Source organism: Coptis chinensis, chromosome 5 (genome assembly GCF_015680905.1).
Source record: "Coptis chinensis isolate HL-2020 chromosome 5, ASM1568090v1, whole genome shotgun sequence".
Lineage (NCBI taxonomy): Eukaryota > Viridiplantae > Streptophyta > Magnoliopsida > Ranunculales > Ranunculaceae > Coptis > Coptis chinensis.
This window is the reverse complement of record NC_141460.1, coordinates 5,924,381-5,942,830: the sequence shown is the minus strand read 5'-3', so window position 1 is coordinate 5,942,830 and position 18,450 is coordinate 5,924,381. Positions and strand designations below refer to the sequence as shown.

The following is an 18,450-nucleotide window of genomic DNA, read 5'->3' as shown; positions in this document are numbered from 1 at the left end:
CATTAAACTCTAAACCAACCCGTTTCATTTAATAGTAGTTAATCAAACCCACAAAATAAATAATCAAATGCATTTTGTATCTGCATTTTAAAATGCGTGGTGTGTATGCATTTTAAAATGTATAATTTATAACGTGGTGCATCTGCATTTTAAAATATATAATTTATAACATGGTGCATCTGCATTTTGAAATGTATAAGTTTATAACGTCCACATTAGGATGAAAACAGATAGTGTCAAATTTAACTTTTGGAGCAAACGGTACTTTTGCTAAATTCTATTCAAACCCAAAATCTACTCTTTTTGTTCTAGTAGTTATCTTATCTAAAAGTAGTTATCTTATTCAATCTTTATTCCGGTAGTTATCTTATCTACAAGTAGTTATTTTGGAAGGGTGAAAAAAAGAGAATAATTTATATTAAAAAAATAACATGTAAACCTGGTCTCGAAGTCAAAAGTTTAGATTCTAAAGATTTTCTATAAAAAAACACTTATGGCTAATAAAAACAATGTAGGGGTATTAAAACCCAAAAAATTATGGATAGGGCTTTAGAGTTTTTTTTTTTTTTTTTAAATGAGACTCTCTAGCCCAATTTCTTGATTTCCCAAAGGAGCATAAGATTAAAAAAAATGAGAAAAAAAAATAACACGTGTCTGTTTTGGTACCCGTTTTTCCGTTTTTGTTAGTAAAAGTTTTTTTACGTCTATTCTTCTTCCCCCGCTCTATCTTCTACCAAAAGCCTTGCAAACACAGTGGCTATAGCAACAAACTATGCCTTTATGTCGGAAGAACTTCAATGGCTATAGCTCAGAATGAATTGGACGTTGAGGATTTGAAAACCCAAACATCATTGGTATGTAACCTTCACTTATTATAAACGGTCATTTTCCATATTAATTTGATTACCACGAGGTTTTGAAATAGATAGTTCTTGGGAAAATCTTCAATGCATATATTGGAGTGATTTACTAATTTCTCAATCTTTTTTTGCAGGTTCAAGAGAATGACGTGGCCGGAATGAAAGGAGAAATGGGAAGCATGGAATCATTTTGGTAGTGATAAGGTAAGTTAGTTCTCTAAACTCCTTGTATTGTCAAACCAACAAGAAGTTTCTTCTCCTAGGTCTGTGAGCTGATCCCTGGTTGTTGATCTTGTGAAGATGTTCCCACTTGTATACGAAAAATGTAGTGGTAGGAGTGAGCCTTGTGGTTCATTCCAAGTAAAACATTCAACACCAGTAAATCCGTATAACTTCTGCTTCTATACTTGAAATTTAAATGCTATCCTCAGTTACTTAGTTTACCATGGCTAGATTTGCATTACAGAATATTACTGCATTTATTTCAATTTACCTGCGTTAAAGAATATTATTGTATTCATTTTGATTTACCTGCATTAAAGAATAAGAATATTTCATACTTTAGAATGGATTAACTTTTTGAGCGTGATGCTTTTATATATAAACAAGCTATCTGTAACCTTTGTATGTCTTTTATATTGTTTAAACCTTAAAGACTAACCCGTGATATATTTGAAAACTATTTGCAGTATGCATCTTGTGTTGGATCTAGTTTTTGGCAATTCGGTCCTACAAGCAACATTGATAGCAGGTATGTCTTTTAAGGGCTTGATTTATTAGAGTCCTTTATCCATTTCAAAGTTTATGCATGTTAACATGTTGTCCTGTACATTTATTAACATCTCCTAAAGTGGCAAAATGGCCTTCTCTTTTATTGAGTACATTTACTTCAAGATATGTGTATTAAGGTACCTCGTCGTATATTATATTGTGTTGCAGCGGGAGTGGTGCTGAACAGATAGAGTTTCTGAATGCAAAAAGCGAAATTTCAGAAACTGAAACTCTCTGTTCTGGCAATCAAGAGCCTCTTAAAGGTCAAACAGCTAAATGTCGCTAGAGCCAGAGTGGCCCACTTATTCCTAATATTGCGCTTAATCATTCCACATCTGAAAAGCGACATGTACTTGAAAGGTTAGTTTCTCTTTTGTAGTTAATGTTCTAAATACTCTCTTCCTAAAAAAAATTTCCTAAAGGGGTTCTGTAATTAGAACATATAGCAAATTAACACAATAAAGGATTTGGAATCTTTTACTATTGTTTGTACTTGCTCGAATGTTCACCTTTTGTCCAGTATAGATAAATCAAAAGAAGATAAAACATTTCTCATTTAAAATTTTGGTTTTTATTTGCAAGAATGTGCTGGGAAGGATAGTAATGATGGTCTAATGAAACTTTTTCCTTGTAGTATATTGTTAATTTATTTAATGAGACGTTTGTATATAGCCACTTGAATGATTTTTATTGTGTTTTTGTTATTGTTAGATGTGGGAATGAAGTTCTATCGATAGGTGAGAAAGGTAAGCGTGATGTAAGAAGAGTGCCCAGTTTCAGTGGTCCTTTGATGCTCCCAAATCGTGCTTCTGCAAACAGTTTATCAGCTCCCATAAGATCTTCAGGAGGTAATAGAGTTGTGAATTCTGTAAAAAGCTACACATCTTACATTAATCCTGGTTGAGACCATGTGTGAACATTTGGTGGGTTTGGCATTGGTCGAAACAAATGGAAATGGAAGTTAAAAAAGATGGTTGATTAACCAAGGCAGTCTCATTGAGTCATTGTCCATATAATCTTCTTTTGCAGGATTTAGAGATTCTTTGGATGACAAATCAAAGGCCAGTGTGGTCCAAATAAAAGGCATGTTTTCAGTCACTTCTGAAAATTTGGATCATGTAAAGGTACAGTTCTACCTATCTGATTCGTTTGTTCATTCTAAAACCAGATATATTTTTTTTCAAACTAATTCAAGTATGTATCCCCAGGATATTCCATTGGGTGCAGTTCCACACCGACATGTTTTTCTCACCATTTAATTTAAGCTTCTTTTCTAGCTTTATTATGGTTCTCTGCTTACAGTTTAGTATTTTGGTTCTAGGGATCGCCTCTAAGAAAGTCTACTAGTGTTGGGGATTGGCTACTTGATTCCAAACAAGCGGTAAGTACAGTTTTACCATTTCAGTGGAATATTCTCATTTTTGTCTAGTTTAGCAACACTTACAGTAGAACAAGTAATCATGACAACAAGAATTGTTCTCCAATCTCAGTGGTGGTGCTAATAAGATAGTTGTTTTTCTTCCCAATGCCGTGATTTTGCAATGTCGTCGGACGTTGAAGTCTATAAAATTTCTCTAATATTTTAGACTTTAAACAAATTCCAGGAGTTGCTCGATATAAGGCAGAAGCAGCGCGGTGGAACACAACTTGTGGAGGAGATAAGAAGACAAGCAAATGATGTACTTTCTTTACACTTCTCGTTACCTTATTCTTGTTTTGAGTTTCAACTGTTGCATGAATACATTTCTCTATGATAAATATGAATGTGATTCATTTACATTTTGTCATATGACTTCACTTTTACTTAAATAAACAGGAGAAATTGCATAGAAACAAAGACGACCTGAAAAATAGGAATCAAATATAAATAAAAAAATTGAAGTTCCAAGCCAAATATATGCAAAAGATTTTCGACTCTTAGAAAAATATGTTGTTGAAGGAGCGAATGTGAAAATTGTTGCAGGTTACTGTGTGGCTAGGCGTCACTTGAGAGGCCTAGAGATAGTAAATGCCACAGTAGCGTTACAATTATGTGCTTAACAACTATGTGTAATGGATCTTTAGCTTAAATTGAAAAAGCGTTTGAGAATTGGACCATGTCTCCAATGTATCTCAAGAGATGGTGGTTCAAGTCCACCAAGATCCTTCAATGATTTGTAGAAATATCGTCTAACAAGCCAAAGCGTGGAGCTAGAGACTGTGGTTCATGATAGCTCGCGTTGAATTGTAAGTGGGTTTGGTTTCTTTTTAATGCATTTCCTTGCTTGATAAGAGTTGCAATTGGTTCCATGTTTCTTTTTAGTGCACTTTTTTGCCTGTTTTCTATTTGAATCTCAAAACTAGAGGAAATCAAATACAAACCTCACATCAAAGATGTTGTGCTTCTGAAAACATTTGAGTAGAATTAACGAGAAATAAAGCCCTGATATCATCAAGGGTCTCAAAATTCTTTTCCTCAGTTTTTCTTTGTATTTTCAGGTATCAGTAGACTGTTATAGAACCGAGAAAAGAGGGCAACAGAAAAAGAAATCTATGTTGCCACTAAATCAGCTCAATTATGAAACCCAAGTTATGTTAGTGGCAAATGATCTCCCACCTCCACTTCTTTTTTTTCGACTATTTGTTCTCTCATAAGCGACTGCCTTCACCTCAGAATCACCCTCCAGTCTTCCTTATATTTCAAAGAATCAACACTTCACTTCACTTCCCATCATAGATGACGGAAAAAAAAAATTAAAGGGGCATCAACAGAAACAGCAAATTGGTGAAACAACAAAACCTCATATTGCCAACAACTAAATGAAATATTGCTATAAGCCATACATATTGCCAACAACTAAACATCAATATTGCCATAAGCCATGTTCTATAATGAAATAAGCACATAATAATTCTTGAGAAATTACAACTAACTATTTTATTTTTCTATCCAACAACTAAAACTAATCTGGATAAATATATTGTAGGTTCTGCATATTGGTCGGAACCGATCCGGCCCACCTGTCCAATTTTTCTTTCGAAACAGTTTCCCACACTGCTGTTTCTGGCCATCTAACAGACTACCAATCTCGCCAAACCGGAGGTAGAGGAGCAATATCTTGTAGCACAACTGGCACAAAATGTCCTTTGTTTATGCGGAAAATGACGATTATCCGGAACATTTCTTCTGGACCTGTCCTCAACGGAAAGTATGTGACACCTCTCTCACAAGTTAGAGTTTCATGGATAGCTTGTATCGATCTGTCTTCTTTGGTTTTTGAGGTTTAAAAACACCACCTCTCTCACAAGTTAAAATCACCCTAGGTCTTCAGCCACTTTCAACACTATCCGACTTTGCAATGATAACCACAAAACCAATTTCTCTCCCTACCTCTCTGCACCAATCAACAAGGTCTTTTTGATTTTCAAATACCTATAATCATTTTGTTATAGATTGTATTACATCACCATTCGAAAAAACGATATATTAAATTTATAAAAGTGTCTTCAAGTTCTTATTGTTGCAGTTGTAAATGCGTCGGTCGTATCCGGACAAACAAAATTAAAGTTTTATGTCGGGCTTTCTTGCTCTTTATTTTTTGAATCATAATTCAGTTGAAGCAAAGACAATGCATTTGGAGATGCACTACTAATATGATGAAGTTGTTCAAAGTAAAATTTTATAAAAAAAAAAAAAAAAAGTTTAGGTTTCTTATGCTCAGTATGCACTCAAAAAAAATAGCACTTTGTTTAATATTGCAAACAAACTTATATTTTTGTTTGGTGTTTGTATCTGTTTATTGTAGTAATCCAAAGTATAATAGTCTTCTACATTCTCCCATTCGTCAAAATTTGATTTTGAATTTTTTTCTTCATCCTCATTCGGTTGGTATTCATCTTCATTACTTTGGTATGATTGATTCAAATCAAAAATGGGTGTTTGCATGTTTATTGATGAGATAAAAGAATAATATATTATTGGAGAAGAAGAAAAAAAAAAAACCAACGCGGTCTTTTTGTTCTGAGTAAATAACTTGTTTTAGTCAATAAATATTTTAGATACGTCTAATAAAAAATTTAAGAAGCTAAATATGTCTAAAATCATTTTATTTATTTAAAATTGGAGCACGGAAGTATTTATTTCCAAGATTACCCTTTTAATTTAATGATCAAGTAGAATTTTGCTCAATTACGCACACAGCAGTCACAGCTTCCATAAAACTAGGAGAATATATTGTTACGAAAAAGAAAGAACTTGCCATCTCCTACTACTAAAGTCCACCATTACAGCTGTAACAAAATCACAAAAAGGGAGGTACCATACGTCCGGCCTTATCCTTGTTTTCATGGCTGAACCAATATCTCTTCCTCTTCAAGAGAGAATTTCACTCAAGAGCAACACCAGAAGAGTTTTGAGTCTCACCATCTTGTTTCTCTTTTTCTCTCTACTTTACTTTCGTATTTGTTCACTCAAAGAACATGGAGTCACTTGGTTGCTTGCTTTCCTATGTGAGTCATGGTTTACGTTCCTTTGGGCTATAAATGTTAGTTCTAATTGGAATCCTGTGGAGTATAAAACATACCCAGACCGCCTTTTGAAGAGGTAATTAATACTTCATCTTTACACTTTCCCCTATAATTTGCAAAAGAAAATATAATGACAATGTGCTGCGCGCATGCAAATTGCTTCAGGGACTCAGTGAGTAGTAGTGAGTTGGAAACTTGTTTGTTCATGTTCTTGAAAAGCAGCTAATAAGTTGTGATGCCATCAGCTAATTAATTTGCTAATAAGTTGTACACAGAAACCATTGGACTTTGTAAATAAATATGTGTTTCTGTTTTGTCTTGTTCGTTCTCATTATTCTCATTTCACAAATTTAACTGCATTTTTTTTAACAGATTCCAAGATCTTCCTCCATTAGATATATTTGTCACTACTGCGGACCCTGTACTTGAACCACCAATTCTCACTGTGAACACTGTACTTTCTTTGCTAGCACTTGACTACCCACCAAACAAGCTTGCTTGCTATGTATCAGATGATTCTGCTTCCCCTATTACCTTCTACTCCCTTTCTGAATCGATTAAGTTGGCTAAGTTATGGATTCCATATTGTAAGAAGTACAATGTTCAAGTTAGAGCTCCTTTTCTATATTTTTCAGTGCACGAGCCTGATTCCACAAGTCACCCGTCTTCACCAGAATTCGTGGAAGAATGGAAACATATGAAGGTAAATTTAGATTTGCGTTATACTTCTTTTCCTATTGATGTATCAAGATATACTATGGTTTTTTTTTACCAAATTTCGATGAAGAGTAAATATAATATGACTACTATGACTAAGTATATGAGTTTGTTGTCCTGTTGTAGACAGAGTATGAGACACTTACCAAAAAAGTGGAAGAAGCCGTTCAAAATTTTACTCCTCTGGACCTCACTGGCGAACTTGCAACGTTTTCAAACGCAACAAGTGAAAATCATCCAAGTATAGTGAAGGTAATTTTTTAGTAGAGAGTAATTAAAAATTAGAAATCCAACATACACAATCTTGTAAATAACTTGTGTTACAATTGAATCAACATTTTTTTTCCAGATTATATGGGAGAATAAGGAAGATTTTGAAGATAGGGTGCCACATCTAATTTATGTGTCCAGAGAGAAACAGCCTACTCACCCGCATCACTTCAAAGCTGGGGCAATGAATGTTTTGGTATGTTTTTTTATTATTATTAATTTACCTTTTTTTTTTTTTTTTTTGGTATTACATACTCGAATGGTGCCCAAAGTTAGTTCTTGGTGCATCATGGCCTAAAATTATTTTCCCTTGTTCACAAATTTACAATTGCTTTACAAATTTTCTAAGAAACTATTTGTCATCTCACACTTTTCATGTCCGTAGAAAAAAAAATTATTAGCACTCGTTACTTTTTCTTTTGAAGATGTGTAAGAAAAAATATCCGGCGTTATGAAGGTTTGATCTGCCAACCCGTTCACAATACCTTAATAAAAGACTTAGAATGCCATGAAGTTTAAACTTTGTGCACTCCAATTTTTTGAATATGTAATGTGCAATTTGTTGTTCTTATTTTAATTTGCTTTAAACTCTAATGATGCTTTGATATTATTAACAGACTAGAGTCTCGGGAGTGATGACAAATGCGCCATTCATGCTTAACGTTGATTGTGACATGTTTGCCAACAATCCAAACATTGTACTCCATGCAATGTGTCTCCTCCTTGGTCATGAAAAGGAAAGAGATAGTGCATTCGTCCAATGTCCACAACTGTTTTATGGAGGACTGAAGGATGATCCATTCGGAAATCAAATGGTAGTTTGGCAAGGAGTGAGTATTTCGAATGCACATTAAAGTTGATTGTCTTAGTTCTCTATTGGGGATTTTAGGGTTTTGTTAGTTGGGTTGCACATATGTATAGTACATGAAAACTGTCTTTTATGTACGTGCTGGTTTTTTGTGGTTATGATATGATCTCCAGTCTCCACTTTGGAGATCATCTTTAAAATATAATTTATTTGATATATCTAACCTTCTCAACAGAGGATCCTACGCGTCACAATTATTGACAGTGAGTTTATCTCCAAAATTAAAATCAACTTGTAACAAGGTGAGATTGACGATAGATCATCTAAAAACTAATAATCCCTTAATTCGTCTTGTAAGTGCCCTTTGCATAAACCTTTGTATATGTTTTGTATTAATTTTAGTCAATTAGTAGTTTTGTACTAGTACGTTACTACGTTGTTTATTGGAAGATTACATTATATATTTTGATGTACTAGATCAAGCTCATTGCTCATTTCATGTATTTTCAGTATTTGTTGCATGGAGTAGCAGGAATTCAAGGACCTAATTACACTGGAACTGGATGTTTTCATCGAAGAAAATCCATTTATGGGTTGTCACCTGATGACGTCGAACTTGGAAAAAATGTCAATTTGGATGTTGCTGGTATGTAAACCACCTCATTCTGTGTTTTTTTCTTTTATTTTTTATTTTTATTTTTGTTCCGTGATTTGGTGTTGTCTGTACTCTGTACATCCATTACTTTTTCCCTTTCAGCCAAATTAGATGAAGAGACATTGAGAGCAAGATTCGGATATTCAATGGAACTTACAAAATCTGCAACGCAACTGATCTATGAGGAAACTGCAAAAAGTGATTTTCCAGACGATCTCCTCGGCACTCTTGAGGCATCCACTGAAGTTGCAAACTGTAGCTATGAGTTTAATACTCAGTGGGGTACAAAGGTGGGACATACATATCAGATATTCACGATAGTTTGTTTTTTTATTCATAAAAGTGAAACACAACTGTCTCAAGTCTCAAGTTTCTCAACAATATAGTAGTGTCCCTGTGGTCTGAGCATATGATTTCATGCTTATAGCGATCTTTCAAAACAGTATGGTATGTATTAAATTATTTGGATCTTGTCCATGAATGATCAGTTGTGGATATTATTTCGCAGGTTGGTTGGGTCTATGGATCTGCAACGGAAGATATTCTCACTGGACAAAGAATCCATGCAATGGGTTGGTCAACAGTTTATTGCACACCAGACCCAGTTCCATTTTTAGGGTGTGCACCCTCCGCTGGACCCGTCATCATGGTTCAGCAAAAACGATGGGCTACTGGACTTTTGGAAATTCTTTTTAGCAAAAGAAACCCAATAGTTGCCTGCATACTAGGTGATTTATGGTTCAGGCAGTGCTTTGCCTATCTTTGGATGAATCTATGGGGCCTCGCATCCATTCCGGAATTGTGCTACAGCATCTTGCCAGCCTACTCCCTACTTACCGACACACCCTTTATGCCTAAGGTAATTTTTAGTATCGCCTAAATTTGCATGTGTATATTTTTTTCCGCTAACCACATGCTTACCCATTCGTTAAAACTTAAACGGAACAATATTCAGAGCTTGCATACACTTTGGAAGAAGACCTATTTCTTGATTATGGCTAGCTCATCTAGCCAAGTCATGGGCCTCCCCATACCATCAATTGTTTGTTGCCCACTTTTTGAGTTAGTAAGCCTATGGGTCATTGGACCAATTTTTTGCTGGACTAATGGGCATTCCAGTACAGACCCTAAAATTTGAGTTAGGATTCGGTCGGATTATAGCCCAAAGCCGGAATGAGTTATTCAATGGGGCCAATTCAACCTAGAACTTTGAACCAACTCTTGCTCGTGTTATCATGCTAGCACTTATATAATCCACCTGTGATAAATTTGTTGAACTGTTTTTAATGCATGAAAGTGCACGCAGGTTTCCGAAACAGCCACTTTGGTGGCTGCTCCACTTTTTATCCTTTACAATGTCTATGTAATGTCGGAATTTCTCGGGTGTGGTCTATCAATCAATGCATGGTGGAACAATCGAAGAATGTCAATGATAACAGCAACTACAGGAAGGTTGTTTGGAGTATTGGCGATTGTTATTAAACTCGCCGGATTGTCTGAGACCGTCTTCGAGGTAACACCGAAAGAACAAAACGCAACTGATGACCATAATGTTGATCCAGATCCAGGAAGATTCACCTTCAATGATTCTCCAATGTTTGTGCCTGGAACGGCCCTTGTGATGGTCAACATTGTTGCTCTTGCTATGGGCCTTGTAAGCTTTAAATCACTTGTGTGGATCAATCATTCTGGGTCAGGCCTTTTGGAGATTATGTGTAGTACCTGGGTGTTAGTAAGCTTCTTGCCTTATGTGAAAGGGCTGTATAGGAAAGGTAAATATGGCATCCCCTTGTCAATAATATGCAAATCAATAGTTTTGGCAGCACTTTTCGTGCATTTTAGCATATGGGGCTAAAGGGTTTAGAGTAACTCATGTGTACTTTATTTCAGTACCAAGCGTTTCAGACGTTAAGGGGATATTATTATCATTTAGATTTCTTATTTAAATTATATTTTAATTAAAGAAAATAAATATAAAGATGGGGTATAATAAATGTATATATTTTTTTTATATGAGGGTATAATAAATGTCTCTGTATACGTTGGGATCAATTCGACCTATTTGCTTATCAATAGAACTAAAAAAACGTAGAAGAAAAATATGAAAGTAGAGTACCCAATGTTATGAAATCATCTTTATCTTTATATATATATTATAGCTATACCCTCTTGGTTTTATTTTTTGGAGCTCTCACATAGTCTCTAATTATTTCAAAATATTATTGTCGTCAATCTCTATTTTTTTGGAGCCTTAGCAGACTCTATTTATTTCAAAACACTATTGTTAATCTTCTTCTAGGCTAATTACTAGAAAGTAGGAGATAAAACAGGAAAAAGAAAAATACCAATTCGAAACCTTACGTACAAAAGAACATTAAAAAAAATACTAACCCCAAAAAGGGTTTTTGCATGACTGCTCTTCCTCCATATTATCTTTAAGATTTCTATATGCTCTAGCAATCCCTTCATGGCCTTTATTTGCAAAAATTTGATTCTAAAACCTCATGGCAGCTTTTGCTTTATGGGTTTAGGATCGCAAAATCTGTTGATGATGCCCTACAATTTTCTCAGACTTACGAGATTCCTATAGTTGATTCCTATAGTTGAGTTTAGACATGTTTTGGCTTTGTACTTCTTTAGGATGATAATTGGTTTAATTGATTGCACATTGAAAAATTGGGGGCTGCAAAATCTGTCTATGGACAAACTTAGTGGTATATTTGGAGATGGTGGTAGCTAAATTATGGATGTCGACTCTAAGCTGGATCACCCGTATGGCCGTATATGAGAACTAATCTTTATGAACTAGAAAGAATTCTACAAGAACAGTCTCAGTGTTGGGTGAATTGATAGAAAACCAAAAAATAGTGGTTTTATTTCATCTCATGCAGTTGAACAGTGGTTTTACATACCATTGTTCATGTTTCTAATTTCTTCTCCTTGGGTTCTCTTGGTTCTTCCTCCTTCCTAGACAAGGCCATTGCTAAGATTTGTACATATTCTATTGTTCATAGTACACCTTTGTTGAAAAGAACAACCTACACATTATACAAAGTTTTCCCAACCCTAAGCTAGAGCTTCCACTACTATCTTTATATTAAGGCATGTGGTTTCCGGCCAGACTTTGCACGGAAAAGGGATGAACATGGATGTTCTCCTTTGCACTTAACTTGTAGAAAAGGGCACTTAGATATGACGTTATCATTCATATCAAGTACTTGGTTGATACACTCAATGTCACAAATTTGGTGAACATACTTGACATTGATGGCAACACCATCTTGCACCTCGCAACTGCCTCAAAACTCACCACAGTAAGAATCTCTTCCACCATATATAGTTTTACAATTTGAAATAAAATGTTATGATCCTTTTTTCCGACATATAAACTAGGTTGTTATTATAAAACCAACAAGGGTTCAATAGCTTATTAACCATCTATCAATTAGAATCCAATCTAGGATTAATGATTGAAGTATATTGAAACAGTGGTTGAAAACTATACTTAGATATTTACATTCATAGGCAGACAGATTCATGCTATACTCTTAACTGATGAGTCGATCATGACAAAATCAAATTTTTTGAAACATAACTATAAACTTGACGACGTGGCCGTTACTTGCAATTGCAATTAATATGCATCAGTGGGGTGAGTGAACAAATTAAATAAGCATTCCATATTTTTAAAGAACTCTGTTTATGTTAGAACCTTGCTCTCTTTATTAACACTGGTTGGATATAGATATAACAGACTATTGAGCTTGGAGGTCAGATCGACTACGTACATACAAAGTGGTTGTGGGAAGTTATGAATTATGTTGCATGGGTTAGTAAATGTAATTGTTGATTTGAGGGGGTGTAACAGGCTATTCGTAAAACGTTCGATCAGGAAACATAGTGGATGGATGGACAAAAAGTGTAACCAAGTGCAAGGATCGTGATGTACAACAAGTTGCGTTTTGATTAGATGAATCCCTTAGGTTTGAATTCCTTTAGTATTTCTATTTTAATTCTTTTTGTCATTCTTCTTGGTGATCATTTGTACACATATTTTTCTTCAAATCCTTAAACACCATTTTTGCTTTTCAATATTAGTTCCTTCATTTATGTTGTTTAAAGTATGAAATTCCACATGGAGTGTTATGAAACGTTGTTGTTATGTCAACTAATAATAACTACAATGAATTGAGACATATGATACAATGACTTGCTTCTTTGATGCATGCTCAATTTAATAGACAACCTTCTAAGGTATCAGTTGCAAATACGGTGGTAATCATGGCTGATTCTATAATAGGAGATAGAGGCGACAACCAAAGTAGTACTGAACCAATCAAGGTTATGTACATGCATTAACAATGACTCAGACTTGGCTCAATTATGTCAACGATGCATTGTTATTATTCTTAACAAGCAATGTAATTCATAAGAAAAATGGTATTGTTAATTGCTCTTTTCATCGGAATTGTGTCATAAGAACAATTATTAAGTTCTTCAATATTGCATGTAATAAGATCTACCCTAACTTTTTAATGTGGATGACATCTTTGGATTTTCACTGGTATTAGAGTAGTAATGTACGTCATACTTCATCGCATTTAGTTGAAACACGTAAACAAACTCATAATCCCCATGAGAAGATATTTAGGCAATCAAATATGAAGTTAGCTAAATGACATTACATTTAGAGGGAAGGGTTGTAGGGACATATATTAAAAAACAAGTAAACAAACTCATAATCGTTAGGGTATTTCTAAGTTTTAGATTATGCTAATTTTTTTATAGATATGATCTCCTAACTATTTTGAACAATATCACAAAATAATTTTTTATGATCTCACACAGTGAACCATGTACAATTTTTTTCTTTTTATACTATGTTTGTAAGGACACAAAAAGAATCAATAGAAGTTGGTATTACACACCACCTTAGATAATTAACGGAAAATCAAAAATTGGATGCAAATGCATCGAACTAACTTCAACGAACAATTAACTAGAAATCGGAATTAAAATTCAACTACACTGAACTAACCGGCCTTAAAGAATAATTAACGGGAAATCGAAAGATGGATGCAACTATATTGAATTAATTACCTCAAAGAATAATTAATGCAAATGCATCAAAATTACCTCAAAGAATAATTAACATGAAATCGGAAACTGGATGCAACTGCATTAAACTAACCTCAAAAAATAATTAACGAGAAATCATAAACTAGATGCAACAACATTAAAATAACAACAAAGAATAGTTAACTGAAAATCGGAAGTTAGGCGCAAAGGCATCAAACTAACCTCAAATAATAATTAACGGAAAATAAAAAACTAGATACAAACTAACCTCAAAAAATAATTAATGAGAAATCAGAATCTGGATGCAACTCCATTTAACAAACTTCAAAGAATAATTAAAGAAATCGAAAACGGGATGCAACTGCATCGAATGTTTTATCGAACTAACCTCAAAGAATAATTAACTGGAAATCAGAAACTTGCATTGAACTAAACTCAAAGAATAATTAATGGTTAATCAGAAACTTGGATCGAACTAACATCAAAAAATAATTAACAAGAAATCGGAAACATGATCCAAATGCATTGAACTAATTCCAAAGAATAATTAACGAAAAATAAAAAATTTGATGCAAATGCGTCGAACTAACCTCAAAAAATAATTAAAGGGAAATCAGAGTTTGGCCTGGATGCAAATGCATTGAATTGGCCTCAAAGAATAATTAACGAAATCGAAAACTAGAAGCAACTGCCCAAACTAACCTCAAAGAATAATTAACGGAAAATCAGAAATTTGCATTGAACTAACAACAAAGAATAATTAACGGTAAATCAGAAACTTGCATCGAACTAACTTCAAAGAATAATTAAAGAGAAATTAGAAACAGGATGCAAATGCATCGAACTAATCTCAAAGAATAATTAACAGGATATTGGAAATTGGATGCAACTACATCGAACTAGCCTCAAAGAATAATTAACGAAAAATCGGAAAATGGATCTCAAAGAATAATTAATCGGAAATCAGAAATTGGATGTAAATGTATCAAAGTAATCTAAAAAAATAATTAACGAGAAATCGGAAACTAGATGTAAATGCATTGAACTAACCCCAAATAAGAATTAACGGGAAATCGGGAACTGGATGCCAATACATTGAACTAACCTCAAAGAATAATTAACGAGAAATCGGAAACTGGTTGTAAATCTATTGAACTAACCTCAAATAGTAATTAATGGGAAATCGAAATGTGTTGAACTAACCTCAAAGAAGAATTCTCAGAATATCGGAAAATGGATGCCAATCAATTGAACTAACCTCAAAGAATTATTAACATGAAATCAGAAATTGGATACGAATGCATTAAACTAACCTCAAAGAATAATTAATGGGAAATCAGAAACTGTATGCAAATGCATTGAACCTCAAAGAAGATTTAACGGGAAATGGAACATTACTGGATGTGAATGCATTGAACTAACCTCAAAGAATAATTAACATGAAATTGGAAACTGGATGCAAATGCATTGAACTAAACTTAATGAATAATTAATGGAAAATTGGAAACTGGATGCAAATACATTGAACTAACCTTAAAGAAGAATAATTAACAGAAAATCAGAAATTGGATGCAAATGCATTGAACTAACCTCAAAGAATAATTAAAAGGAAATCGGAGACTGAATGCCAATACATTGAACTAACCTCAAAGAATAATTAACGAAAAATTAGAAACTAGATGCAAATTGATTGAACTAACCTCAAAGAAGAATAATAGAAAATCGAAAAATAGATGTATTGAACTAATCACAAAGAAGAATAATTAGTAGAAAAGAAAAACTCAATCCAACTGCATTGAACTAACCTCAAAGAATAATTAACAGGAAATAAAAAATGATGCAAATGCATAGAACTAACCTCAAAGAAGAATAATTAACGGAAAATTGAAAACGGGATGGATGTACATTGAACTAACCTCAAAGAATAATTAACGGGAAATCAGAAACTGAATGAAAATGTATTGAATTAACCTCAAAAAATAATTAATGGTAAATTAGAAATTAGATGTAACTGCATTGAACTAACCTCAAAGAATAATTAACGGGAAATCGAAAACTGGAAGCAAATATAATGTATTGAACTAACCTCAAAGAATAATCAACGAGAAATCTGAAACTAGTTGCAAATCCATGGAACTAATTAATCTCAAATAGTAATTAACAAAAAATCGGAATGCATTGAACTCACCTGAAAGAAGAATTATCGAGAAATCGGAAAATGGATGCCAATACATTGAACTAACCTCAAATAATTATTTACGGGAAATCGGAAATTGGATGCGAATGTATTGAACTAACCTCAAAGAATAATTAACGGGAAATTGGAAACTATATGCAAATGCATTGAACTTCAAAAAAGATTTAACGGGAAATGGAAAACTACTGGTTGTGAATGCATTGAACCAACCTCTAAGAATAATTAATGGGAAATTGGAAATTGATGTAAATGCATTGATCTAAAGTCAATGAATAATTAATGAAAAAATGGAAACTGGATGCAAATACATTAAACTAACCTCAAAGAAGAATAATTAACAGGAAATTGGAAACTGGATGTAGATGCATTGAATTAATCTCAAAGAATAATTAACAGGAAATCAGAGACTGAATGTCAATGCATTAAACTAACCTCAAAGAACAATTAATGAAAAATTGGAAACTAGATGCAAATTGATTGAACTAACCTCAAAGAATAATAATGGAAAATCGGAAAATGGATGCAAATGAATGGAACTAACTTCAAAGAAGAATAATTAGTGGAAATGAAAAACACAATGCAACTGCATTGAACTAACCTCAAAGAGTAATTAATGGGAAATAAAAAAACGATGCAAACCTCAAAGAAGAATAATTAACGGAAAATCGAAAATGGGATTCAAGTTCATTGAACTAATGTCAAAGAATAATTAACGGGAAATCAGAAACTGAATGCAATCAAATGCATTGAATTAACCTCAAAAAATAATTAGCGAGAAATCAGAAATTGGATGCAACTGCATTAAACTAACATCAAAGAATAATTAACAGAAAATCGAAAATTGGATGCAAATATAATGTTTTAAACCAACCTTAAAGAATAATTAACGAGAAATCGAAAACTGGATACAAATGCATTGAACTAACTTCAAAGAATAATTAACAGGAAATTGAAAACTGGATGGAATTGCATTAAGCTAACCTAAAAGAATAATTAACGGAAAATTAGAAACTAGATGGAAATGCATTGAACTAACTTCAAAACATTGTTGTATTATATATGAAGACTCAAGCTTATATGAGTAAGTGCTGAAAAATCAAAGTCAATGGTCAACGGTCAAGGACTCAAACCCAAAAGATGAAGATCATGTCCTTAGCTCTAAAAGACTGAAGATGATGGCATTATCTCAAAAGTAGTCTTGCTTAACTCTAGCTTGCTCAAGAAGGAAGAAGAAAACAAAAAGTATAAAACAAAAAGGAAAAGTAAAAAGCAAGTGTGTGAGGTGTCTTAAATCTAGATAAAGAGGGCAAATATGTAATTGTAAAAATAGGATTATAAAAGTAAAAAGTGTAGAGAGAAAGCATTATCCAATTCTTGGCTTGACAAACCAAGAATTAATTGAGATAATTTTATCATGTTTTCTTAGATAGATTTATTTTATTGCAATTTAATTTCTTGTCTTGTTATTTTCTTTTATTCATATTTATTGCTTTCTTTTAATTTCAAGTCTTTCATTGCAATCAATACTTGTTTTCAATATTGTCATTTCAATCAAACTTGTTTCTAAACTTTCCTTGTCATTTAAATCAAAAGAAAACAAGTTACACTCATTTGAAGACATCAAATGAGTGTGACTTGTTAACAAAGTCATATCTTTTTCTCCCTTTTTCATTTCATATTTTCAATCCATTCAATCAACTTCAATGTTTTCACCTTCCTAGACAACTTGTTTTTCAATACCTTTTAGAGTTAGAACATGAATAGAATAAGTTAGAAGTTCTTGTTTTTAGCCATCAACCATTTTTTCCCATCTTAAGATTTAGGATGAACTTCAACTCATTAAACCACTACTCACCACTTATAAAACTTCACATGTATAGTAGGAACTTCTGGTGGCATGGGACAGAAACAACAAAAGCATTCACACCATTGGGTGGAATAGCATATGCAAGCCAAAAACTTTGGGTGGCTTAGATTTTAGGAAAGTTGGTAATATGAACAAAGGTTATGTTAACCAAGCTTCCATGGAAAGCTCTGACTGATAATAAATCCATTTGGTCTAAAACTTTCAAAGCTATATATGTATGGTAGGTATTGGTTTGATGTAAAAGAAAATCCGATCCTCCACCACATGCTTCTTGGTTTTGGAAAGGGGTATACACAATGTGGTTAAGTGTATTTCAAAGGGTTTGATTTGGAGTATTGACAAGGGCAAGGATATCAGGGTCATGCACCAACCCTGGATCCTCCTTAATGAGAAACCAGTGATGTTGAAGGATATAGTTCCTATTTACTTGGAACTAGAAAATCTAATAGTTGATGGAGTCATGTTACCTGATGGTAGTGGATATGACTCAAATAGAATTAATTGACCAACTATTCCCATCTGATATTAGTTTGATTATCAAGCAAGTCGTTGTCATACCACATAATGATGATGAAGATAGGCTTAGATGGGTGCGAACCAAGAATGGTTGCTTATATATATGTCAAATCTGCTTATCATATGTAATAAATAAGGAAAGGTGGTTTAGCGAGCTACCCTCTTCCTTTAACTGCAAATCCATTAAAGCTATCTGGAGGGCTA

At 33.5% G+C, this 18,450-nt stretch overlaps 2 protein-coding genes across 2 annotated transcripts; both read left to right on the top strand.

Moving 5' to 3' along the window:
* Nucleotides 1-738: 738 nt before the first annotated feature.
* LOC147496406 (uncharacterized) lies at nt 739-3,385 on the top strand. The gene is made up of 8 exons (XM_086562571.1): nt 739-854; nt 995-1,064; nt 1,550-1,611; nt 1,800-1,991; nt 2,343-2,479; nt 2,661-2,755; nt 2,953-3,012; nt 3,236-3,385. The coding sequence occupies exons 5-8, from the start codon at nt 2,422-2,424 to the stop codon at nt 3,383-3,385; spliced, it is 363 nt and encodes a 120-aa protein (XP_086418697.1). The 5' UTR covers nt 739-854; nt 995-1,064; nt 1,550-1,611; nt 1,800-1,991; nt 2,343-2,421.
* Nucleotides 3,386-5,841: 2,456 nt separating this feature from the next.
* On the top strand, nt 5,842-10,581 carry LOC147496405 (cellulose synthase-like protein H1). Its single transcript, XM_086559434.1, has 9 exons — nt 5,842-6,213; nt 6,510-6,840; nt 6,981-7,106; nt 7,204-7,320; nt 7,742-7,954; nt 8,443-8,578; nt 8,690-8,877; nt 9,096-9,446; nt 9,894-10,581. The coding sequence occupies exons 1-9, from the start codon at nt 5,957-5,959 to the stop codon at nt 10,440-10,442; spliced, it is 2,268 nt and encodes a 755-aa protein (XP_086415560.1). The 5' UTR covers nt 5,842-5,956; the 3' UTR covers nt 10,443-10,581.
* The last annotated feature ends 7,869 nt before the right edge of the window (nt 10,582-18,450 follow it).

Coding starts and splice junctions, on each gene's coding strand:
- LOC147496406 (XM_086562571.1), top strand. CDS start 2,422: ATGCTCCCAAATCGTGCTTCTGCAAACAGTTTATCAGCTCCCATAAGA. Junction 2,480..2,660: donor TCCCATAAGATCTTCAGGAG/GTAATAGAGTTG, acceptor CTTCTTTTGCAG/GATTTAGAGATTCTTTGGAT. Junction 3,013..3,235: donor TACTTGATTCCAAACAAGCG/GTAAGTACAGTT, acceptor AACAAATTCCAG/GAGTTGCTCGATATAAGGCA.
- LOC147496405 (XM_086559434.1), top strand. CDS start 5,957: ATGGCTGAACCAATATCTCTTCCTCTTCAAGAGAGAATTTCACTCAAG. Junction 7,107..7,203: donor ATCATCCAAGTATAGTGAAG/GTAATTTTTTAG, acceptor TTTTTTTTCCAG/ATTATATGGGAGAATAAGGA. Junction 8,878..9,095: donor ATACTCAGTGGGGTACAAAG/GTGGGACATACA, acceptor ATTATTTCGCAG/GTTGGTTGGGTCTATGGATC.